At 46.8% G+C, this 9,947-nt stretch overlaps 1 protein-coding gene and 1 long non-coding RNA gene across 3 annotated transcripts; one reads left to right on the forward strand and one right to left on the reverse strand.

The window, feature by feature from the left end:
* Window positions 1-384: 384 nt before the first annotated feature.
* SAYSD1 (SAYSVFN motif domain containing 1) lies at window positions 385-4,730 on the reverse strand. Of its 2 annotated transcripts, XR_012644944.1 has the most exons (3): window positions 4,500-4,730; window positions 3,004-4,282; window positions 385-2,117 (listed from the first exon to the last, which is right to left on the reverse strand). XR_012644944.1 is itself a non-coding variant. In XM_074989801.1 (2 exons), the coding sequence occupies exons 1-2, from the start codon at window positions 4,638-4,640 to the stop codon at window positions 3,947-3,949; spliced, it is 477 nt and encodes a 158-aa protein (XP_074845902.1). In that variant the 5' UTR covers window positions 4,641-4,730; the 3' UTR covers window positions 385-3,946. The 2 variants fall into 2 exon arrangements, 1 of the variants encoding a protein (XP_074845902.1); XM_074989801.1 differs by having other exon boundaries at window positions 385-4,282.
* A 117-nt stretch (window positions 4,731-4,847) lies between these two features.
* Window positions 4,848-9,395, forward strand: LOC142011025 (uncharacterized). Its single transcript, XR_012644945.1, has 3 exons — window positions 4,848-4,947; window positions 6,963-7,027; window positions 8,460-9,395. It is a non-coding gene; the product is annotated as an uncharacterized LOC142011025 (long non-coding RNA).
* Window positions 9,396-9,947: the final 552 nt, after the last annotated feature.

Below are 9,947 nucleotides of genomic sequence, written 5' to 3' on the forward strand. Positions count from 1 at the left end.
ATAGAAGAATGTACATCAGAAAAGATTTTACTTGCTCTCTGCGTGTTGACACCTCAGTCTTTAAAAATTTCTAAAATGTCATGCAAATCTAATCGGTCTTCTAATTATCAAATCAAACAATCCATTGTTAAAAGCCTAATCACTATCTGGAGAATTACTAATAGACGTTCAGAACATGCATGGTTGGTATCTTTATATAATATTGTCTCATTAAGCCAGTGCGAACTCATCACTCTTCCACAAACCAGAATGCTTCAAGCATTTCTCTGTATCCCCTTCCCACTGATAACCTGGGCTATTTCTAGAATACAGGGATTTGTTGGCAAAATGGCTGTTTTGTTGACAACTTCCATGGAGCGTCCAGACTCCCAGGGGCAGTGTTCAGTCAACTTACTGTCAACAGAACACAGCACTTCTGTTGACAGCCGTACCTCATTCACTAGGAGGAAGAACGCCTCTTGACAAAAAGCCGCTCTGGATGTTCCAGGAGGCCTTCTGTTGACAGAAGAGGCTTCTAGGACACCACACAACCTTGTCTGCTATGCTTTTGGGTGGCTGTTTTGCCAACAGAGCGGATCCACTTTTGTGGTCTGGCTGCAATCTGCCAACAAATCCCTCCCCTCTAGACATAGCCTTGGACACTAGAGTCATTATACTATAGCCAACTTGTTATACAAAGGGAATAAATTACAATACTGAAAACGCTGGATTTTATTTTATGGGGTTGGTCCTATCATTATATACATTTGGAGACAAACATACTAATGTCACTGTTGCAAAGAGAAAAAAAGCGGTATGAAGGCGGTTTTACCTGATAAAACCCTGTCTACACAGCTGATTTTTTTGCCAAAATCTCTCCTGGCATTGTGATCGTGTGAGATTATGCAAATGAAGTGTGAGATTTGTAAACTGGCACTCCATTTGTAGTGTTGGGTTCCCTCATTTGCATTCCTTTGTCACGAGGGCATATAAAATTTCTCTGTTGAAGAGTGTATTCCTCTTCTGCATAATTCAAACTATTATAGCAAAATGTTAAACACTAAGGCTGCATATATACTAGGAGATAATCTATTTTAAATAAATTAGCTTGATTTTTTTCAAAGTGCCTGTTCTCACTAAATTCCATTAGCTCAATTTATGGACTACTGAAATTAACATACTATCAAAATCCTAAAATTGAAGTAACCTGTGACAGGTGTAATATTCAGTTTGAATTTAAAATTCCAAATGACGAGTAGTGAGGATGCCTCATCTCTTTAAATCAAATTCACTAGCCTCCACCCATGTCCCATATGTGCCCCACAGTACTCCATTGCTCTGAAGCGTGGAGAACTTAGGCAAGGGGAAGACTGTTACAATTGAGCACCTGCAAGCACGTGGTTGTAGGGTCATGAAAGACTGAAAAATGTTCTTTTTCTTTGGTGGTAGCGCAGCTGTGGGGGGGTCTGTGCGTCTGTCTATACTCCTGCTAGTGGCTTTTTTTTTTGTGCTGCACTGCCTGGAGCCAGCTGCTGGCCCCCTGTACCATGTGTGAGCTAGGCTGTCAGTTCTCATGCTTGTCTGGTACTATGAGAAACTTGTTTTCAGCCATTTACATGTTGTTCTGATCCCCACATCCCCTCCCTTCCCTCTCCCTGGAGGCGCCACAATCTGTAACATTTACCCCAAACCAATAAAAGGACATGTGGCACAAAGTGCCAAGCAGCTTGCACATCGGGAGGGTCACGATTTTCAGGACTGGCTGTAGCCGGGGGGTCTTTTAGCTGCCCAAGGGAACATCTCCCTGGGCAGTCACAATTTTTGGGTGCTGACTGTAGCCAAGGGCCTTTCAGCCACCTGGGGGATGGCTCCCTTGGCAGTCATGATTTTCAGGGCTGGCTGTAGCCAGGGGTCCTGTAGCCACACTGAGCCATATGTATGTCCATGACAGCAATGTATTAGCTATACAGTTACCACGGTTGTTGAAGTAAGGCTTACACCAGGGAATAGTCTTGTCCTTAGGGTCTTCTTTCCTAGGTCCAAACCGGACTGTAGTCTGAGGTCTTTCAGCCTGATCAACCATTCGAATTTGTGTAGCAACCCTGTCTGCTTAGACATAAGGATCTTTTGTGGTAGGCCTAAATACAGATACAAGATTCAGAAAGCACCTCTGTGGGCAGTCATGATTTTCAGGGCTGTCAAAATATACTCTCTTTTAGCCACCCTGAGCCATTAATCACACACCATTCACGTTTTGGTGTAGTAACCCTGTCTACTTAAACATACTTAACATGGCAGTGGAAAGAAGGGAATGAAGTGTGGGACGATGTTGGCACATACCCACGTCTACTCATAGGCCAGAATGCAGTGGGGCTCAGGGAACAAGTTTCCATAATACACTTCTGCAGCACTCAATTTAAGCTACTTGTGTGTGCCAGCAGTAAGTCAATTTTGTGAGGAATGTGGGAAGGTGAAGGTGCTCAAAATCAAAATGATAAAACCCAGTGTTAAATCAATTTTCTCATAGTGCAGACACAGCTTAAGGCAGTAGGCCCCCACCATCACCTATTCTGTGCCACATTTAACATAATTCCCTTTATAAATAGCAACAATAATTGCACTTCAGTAGGCTGCTACAGTGACAAGGGAGAGAAGAAATCATAATTCATCAAACTGTTAAAAGCCTAGCTATAGCTAAATAAATGTCTACTAGTTATCAATAAGCAGGGCACTGTTTGAAATTCCCCAGAACCTATATGTGCACCTTGTCTTCCCAAATTTGAACTTTCATTTAAAAAACAGGTTAGATTTCTGACAGACAGAACCTTGAAAACATTATTTGAATGTAACACAGTGCTGTCCTCCTGAAGGTGTAGAAAGCCTGACAGTGCCCAGGCATGTAAACGCCCTTATTCATTGCAATCAGGAGCTGGGGGAGTTTGCATCCCTGTAATGTGGAATTTCTCCCAATATACAAACATTCAGTATTTTTGCAGTGGAATTTTCTACATTGCAGCCACATACCCAATATCTCATCTGCCTCCATTGACATGCCTGCAGCTGCCTCTTGATCTTCAGCTTTTCCCTGAACAGAGAAGTAAGGAGATATGTAGATTACCTGCACTTCCCTGTTACATGGAGGAAGGTGATGGGGACTAGCCATTCCTACTTCCCCTTAGTAAGAGAAGAAATGATGCCATGAAAGTGGGATCCAGCCACTCTTGTGTGGTGAAATAAAAAAACGTTTCCTCCAAAAAAGTTGTTGAAAATAGGACAGATTATAAATCCCTGAATATTTTCAGGTATGATACAGTTAAATATCTGGGGAAGGGGGAAGGAGAAGAATGAAGGTTATTTCTGCAGCAGTAGAATAAATTAGCATTAATGTGAAATTTAGTCCCAGAGTACATGGCATCCTGACTCTGAAAGACAGGCAAGGCATTGATACTTCATTAGGATACTTAACATTACACTTGACAGTTTCAATATGTTAACTGCTTTCATCCGTGGGGCAGCAGGTAACAAGGTACAACCAGCCCTATCCTCTGAAATACCAAGAAACCTTATTAGAGTGATGAAGTTATGTGCAAATCAGTATCAGTACCCAGGGGGCAGACTGCTTTAAACAGAAATTAGAACTGGAATCGCTTTACAAAAGTGGCCATAAAATCAGTGGTCACCCAAGGCACTTCACCTGGAACAGATCTGTGCATTCTTATTTTGAACCACCCGTTTCACGCCCCCAGCCCTGCCTGCGAGAGAACTATTGGTTTCGAAGTGGTACAGAGCAGCACTAGATTCACTGCCGGATTTCATTAAGAGCCGGAGCAGTGGCTTGAGCCAAACGCGAGCAAGTGTTTATAGGCTTAGCGCAGGGGAAGAGCAGAGAAACGAGCAGGTAAGGTAGCGCCAGCTGCCGGAGCGGGAAACGCGCACACATGCACCCACGGGTCCCTGGCGCCACTGACTACGTCCGGGCCGCAGGTCTGTAGTGCAATTCTCGCTCCAGCTGCTCCGCGGTGAGCGTCCCCTGGATAGCCTGGCAGCCCGGGTTGAAGACGGAGTAAGCACTCCACTCCCCAGGCCGCTTCTGGCCGGGGCCGCGCATGCCGGCGTAGAGCCAGTAGAAAAGCGACAGGACAAAGCAGGGCACCCCGAAGTGCAGTTCCGCGGCGAGCCCCAGCAGCACCAGCCAGAGCAGGAACTTCAACAAGGCCACGTGGCTCAGGAGTGTCCGGGCGCCCCACGGGGCGGTGGCACCGGCAGCCTTGTCCTGCGGGGGTCCCGGCTCGCCAACACCTTCCTGAGGGGAGGGAAAAACAACCGGGCTAGGCGGGAGCACCGCGGCAGAGCCCTGGAGCAGGGGGGCCGGCTCCAGCCGAGCCACAGACACGCAGGCCCTGCTCAGAGTTCACCCCGCTGCAGGGCCTCAGAGCGCGAACCACCCCCTAGCGGAGGGCCGGGCCGGGCCGCCCGTGGCAGGGCAGAGCCTCGGCCTGAGCCTCGGCCCGAGCCCTCACCGGGGCAGGACGGTCCCGCGGGCCCAGACCCGCCTCCGGCTCGACTCTCCGCCCGGCTGCTGGAGCCGCGGCCTTGCCCGGTAACGCTGCGGGTTGGGTGGCGCGGCGCGCGGCTCGGAACTGCGCCAGCCTTTGCTCCATAGAAACCAACGGCCCGGCGTCGCAGCACGTCCCACGACCACCCCCTCGCTCGCGCACAGAATCAGCCTACGTCACGCGACTCAGCGTCAGGCCGACTGCTAGTGGGAAGGGCACTGCGGGTCACGAGGGGCGGAGCTTCCTTTGCACCGTCCCTTGGCGGTAGGGGGCGGAGTCTATTGTCTCCTGGGAGAGGCCGCCGGGGGGCGCAGAAGATCCGGGGTGCATGGAGCACAGTGGAGGTGGAATTCTCCCGCGGGGACGCGGGCGTGAAAGTGCTCGGGGCGGTGACACCTTATTTATTACATAGGTGGGTCAAAACGCTCCTGCTCTGTACAAGTTTCTTTGGGCACGTGGGAGGAGACTGAGGTTGGCTCTGGGGAGCGGGCCCAAGGGCCAGGTGGGGCTGGGGTCAGGAGGGGCTCTGTCCAGCAGGGATAGTGACCAGAAATCCCTGCTGAGCTTGGCCCATCAGTGCATGTCTCCTGGACAGAGCCACCCAGAAGGCCTGGGATCAGGAAGGGGTGAAACCTCAGAAGGAAAGAAAGCAACTAGCACTGCCTTTCAAACCCAAGCCTTTTCACAGTAAGCATCAACTCATTTCATGAGGAAGATGTGGGGATGTTAATACCCACTCCAAATTCTTAAGGCATTTTAGTTTTGTTGTGTACATTAACCTACATATAAATATAGTTGTGCTTACTTACATTATTTAAAAGACCATCCTTGCTCTTTCTAACATGCATGGACTCTTTCTCAATGAGGTACATCCTCAGGCTAAATTGTTGACATATGTCCTGGTGAGACAAAAAAATGGAATACAGGATGAGTCAAGTGGACAGGCCAGAAAGTTCACACATTTGAGTGTGTTTTCTTAATTGGATGAGAGTGGGGTAGGTTTCTGAAAGACTAGTGGTGTACTTATCCCAATCAATCATCAAAACAATTTTTAAACTATAACTTTGTGGTGAAGCCATCTATTAATGTGAAGCCCAATTAGGCAACCTCCAGATCAATACTTCTAAACAGGCAGGCACATGCAGCCCAAATAGCACACAACTGCAGCCCATCCCTGTGCTAAAGACCAGTGGGCCCCGGGCAGGGTCCCAGTTCCCATCTGTCTGCCCCGTGCTGCATTGTCCAGGCTGCCCAGACTTGTGGGTCTGTGAATTGAGCTGGCAGGTGGCTGACCACGATGGTGGGGGGCGAGGATCTAGTGGATGGCTGTCCACATGCCAGAGGTCCTGGCTGTTTCCCACACATCAAGGTTCTGGGCGGCTGTGTAGCTAGGGTCTGAACTGCAGGGTTCTGGGGTCCCAGGCTGTTACACAGGGAGGTTCTTGGGGTGCCATAGGACTCTGGAATTGCAGCCAGTCCTGTATCGTGAGGGCCTATGCATAGGGCAACTGCCTGGCCACCGGCATCCTCGGATGGGGTGTCTGACCACACTGTTGTTGGTGGTCCCCCACCCAGGTTTCACTCTGGGTCCCACTCTCTGGAGGGTTCTCTGGGCAGGAGGTGGGGGTTTAGAAGCTACAGGAAAAGAAATAGGTTGAGACCCACTGCTCCAAATAAAGCAAACTCCCTGTTGCACCCTTTGGCTCTCAAAAACTTAGAACAACTTCTTTAAAAGAAGAAAAACAAATAAGCAAACCTCCATTAGGCTCTGTATAGCGGGTGCACAGATGCTCATTGGAGGCAGCTTTTTGTGTCCCTCCTCATAAGAACATAAGAACGGCCATACTAGGTCAGACCAAAGGTCCATCTAGCCCAGTATCCTGTCTGTTGACAGTAGCCAATGCCAGGTGCCCCACAGGAGGTGAACCGAAGACAATGATCAAGCCATTTGTCTCCTGCCATCCATCTCCCACCTTCGACAAAAGGCTGGGCACCATACCTTACCCCTTGCTAATAGCCATCTATGAACCTAACCTCCAAATATTTATCGAGCTCTTTTTTTAAACTCTGTTATAACAGAGTCCTGGCCTTCACAGCGTCCTCTGGTAAGGAGTTCCACAGGTTGACTGTGCGCTGTGTGAAGAAAAACTTTCTTTTATTAGTTTTGAACCTGCTACCCATTAATTTCATTTGGTGTCCTCTAGTTCTTATATTATGGGAACAAGTAAATAACTTTTCTGTATTCACTTTCTCTACACCATTCATGATTTTATGTACCTCCATCATATTGCCCCTCAGTCTCCTCTTTTCTAGACTGAAAAGTCCCAGTTTCTCTAGCCTCTCCTCATATGGGGCCTGTTCCAAACCCTTAATCATTTTAGTTGCCCTTTTCTGAACCTTTTCTAACGCCAATATATCTTTTTTCAGGTGAGGAGACCACATCTGCCCGCAGTACTCAAGATGTGGGTGTACCATAGTTTTATATAGGGGAAGTAAGATATTCTTTGTCTTATTTTCTATTTCTTTTTTAATTATTCCTAACATCCTATTTGCTTTACTGACTGCCGCTGCACACTGTGTGGATGTTTTCAGAGAACTATCCACTATAATTCCAAGATCCCTTTCCTGATCTGTTGTAGCTAAATTTGCCCCCATCATATTGTATGTATAATTGGGGTTATTTTTCCCAATGTGCATTACGTTACACTTACCCACATTAAATTTCATTTGCCATTTTGCTGCCCAATCACTCAGTTTGCTGAGATCTTTTTGAAGTTCTTCACAGTCTGCTTTGGTTTTGACTATCCTGAACAGTTTGGTGTTATCTGCAGACTTTGCCACCTCACTGCTTACCCCTTTCTCGAGATCATTGACGAATAAGTTGAACAAGATTGGTCCCAGGACTGACCCCTGGGGAACGCCACTAGTTACCCCCTTCCATTGTGAAAATTTACCATTTATTCCTACCCTTTGTTTCCTGTCTTTTAACCAGTTCCCAATCCATGAAAGGATCTTTCCTCCTATCCCATGACCACCTAATTTACATAAGAGCCTTTGGTGAGGGCCCGTTTCAAAGGCTTTCTGGAAATCTAAGTATACTATGTCTACTTGATCCCCCCGTCCGCATGCTTGTTAGCCCCTTCAAAGAACTCTAATAGATTAGTAAGACATGACTTCCCTTTACAGAAACCATGTTGACTTCTGCTCGACAAATCATGTTCTTCTACGTGTCTGACAATTTTATTCTTTACTATTATTTCTACTAATTTGCCCGGTACTGACGTTAGACTTACCGGTCTATAATTGCTAGGGTCTCCTTTAGAGCCCTTTTTAAATATTGGTGTTATATTAACCGTCTTCCGATCATTGGGTACCAAAGCTGATTTAAAGGATAGGTTACAAACCACCGTTAAGAGTTCCGCAATTTCACATTTGAGTTCTTTCAGAACCCTTGGGTGAATACCATCCAGTCCTGGACATTTGTGACTCTTTAGCTTATCAGTTAGTTCCAAAACCTCCTCTAATGATACTTCAATCTGGGACAGTTTCTCAGATTTGTCACCTATAAAGGAAGGCTCAGATTTGGGAATCTCTCTAACATCCTCAGCCATGAAGACTGAAGCGAAGAAATCATTTAGTTTTTCCGCAGTGGCATTGTCTTCCTTGATTGCTCCTTTTATGTCTTTATCGTCCAGGGGCCCCGCTGCTTTTTTAGCAGGCTTCCTGTTTCTAATGTACTTAAAAAAACATTTTACTATTGTTTTTTGAATTTATGGCTAACTGTTCCTCAAAGTCTTTTTTGGCTTTTCTTATTACATTTTTACGTATAATTTGGCAGTGTTTATGTTCCTTTCTATTTTGATCACTAGGATTTGACTTCCACTTTTTAAAAGATGCCTTTTTATCTCTCACTGCCTCCAGCAGAGCCTGGTTCCATGCAGTCCTTGCAACCAAGACCACCCAGCCACAGAAAGGCGCAGAAGACTATCTCATCTTTCACATAAAGAGTACCTTCCTCCAGTGTCCCTGTGGATTTACTGCACATCCCCTTCCAGCCCAGGCCTCTTTAGAAAGAGGGAAGCATGCATTGCCATGAATCTCCAAAAGGGGGTTAGCAAGAACTTGGGCACCTATGGGCTAATGAGAAGTCCCCATTAAATGGTTGGAACTGACACTGGCAACTGGAGAAGCACCCTGTTACTAAAATATAGATGCTACCTTAACAGCAATGGGATTCTGAAAACAACACATAGTAATATTAGGTGTTAAAAAGAGGTCCTTTGAAAACTTCAAAAACAGAGTTTAAAGCACTGCTTTTTAGATGGGCAGCAACATGCAGGCCTGGGAGGTGGGTGTAATAAGGCAGGGAAGGCTAAGCCTCCCCAAACAGAGTGCAGTACATCTTCCTTTGGAAGCACGCTGCTGACTTGCCTCCTTGGTGCACCGCCACTGAAATGGGACCCACAGGTCTGCTTCCAAATCCTGTTTTTGCTCAGTAATTCCGCCCCTGCTGCTCCATTTCCTGTCCCAAGTCCACCACTTCCCCCAGAGGTCCAGCTCTCATGCCATGCCTTCCTATCCTCGCCCAGCCTCTTTCCCATCCACACCCTGCCATCTGACATTCATGCCTGTTCGCTGCCTGGGAGGGAGCTGGCAGGGAGGGGGCACTTAGCTGTGGAGGCAAAGAGAGGTGCAAGTGGCAGTATGCTCAGAAGAGACGGCAGCAAGCAGCACTAGTGTGGGGGTGAGTGAAAGTGGGGCAGAGTGTGGGGTGGAGCATGGGCAATGCTTCAGGAGTGGAAACTGAGCAGGGGCAGGCCTTAAAGTGGCGCAGGAGCTGGAGTCATAATCTGAATACCACTGTTCCCCCCCCCCCCACACACACACACCTCTTCTAGGGAGCTTCTGAAACTCAAGCCCACTCTCCCCAAATGCAGGAGTCATGTGCCACCCAGGCATGTAGGTTACGCTTACTAGTATAACTGGTAGATAAACTATTTTAACTCACTGGTCTATAGTGTTAAAAGATCAGATAGTATCTACTGACTGATGTTTTAGACCTAGTAAAACTGAGTCCTTCTGTCTCGGATCATTCATATATTATGTAGTGTGAAAAAGCATGGAAAGTTGGTTCAGTCATTATTTCAGCTTTCTGTGGATGTCGTTACACCTTTTAAATACAACTAGCTCACAGTATGAATCATAGTACAGTAGGTGGCTTACAGAAGAGTTCATTTTTTGCTTTGGCAGTAATGCTTTGGTTATCAATTAGATGTCACTGACATGTTATTCTGGAGTTTCCAGTTGCTTATAACTCTTTCAGAAATTACCTTGGGGGTTGCAAGTGCTCATACTCAGCATTTGAAAATTGAAATGCAAATCCCTGGCACTGTTTTTGAATTATTTTAGAGT

This window comes from Carettochelys insculpta, chromosome 3, assembly GCF_033958435.1.
Source record: "Carettochelys insculpta isolate YL-2023 chromosome 3, ASM3395843v1, whole genome shotgun sequence".
In the NCBI taxonomy this organism is placed as follows: Eukaryota; Metazoa; Chordata; order Testudines; family Carettochelyidae; genus Carettochelys; species Carettochelys insculpta.

Coding starts and splice junctions, on each gene's coding strand:
- SAYSD1 (XM_074989801.1), bottom strand. CDS start 4,640: ATGGAGCAAAGGCTGGCGCAGTTCCGAGCCGCGCGCCGCGCCACCCAA. Junction 4,283..4,499: donor CGCGGGACCGTCCTGCCCCG/GTGAGGGCTCGG, acceptor CCCTCCCCTCAG/GAAGGTGTTGGCGAGCCGGG.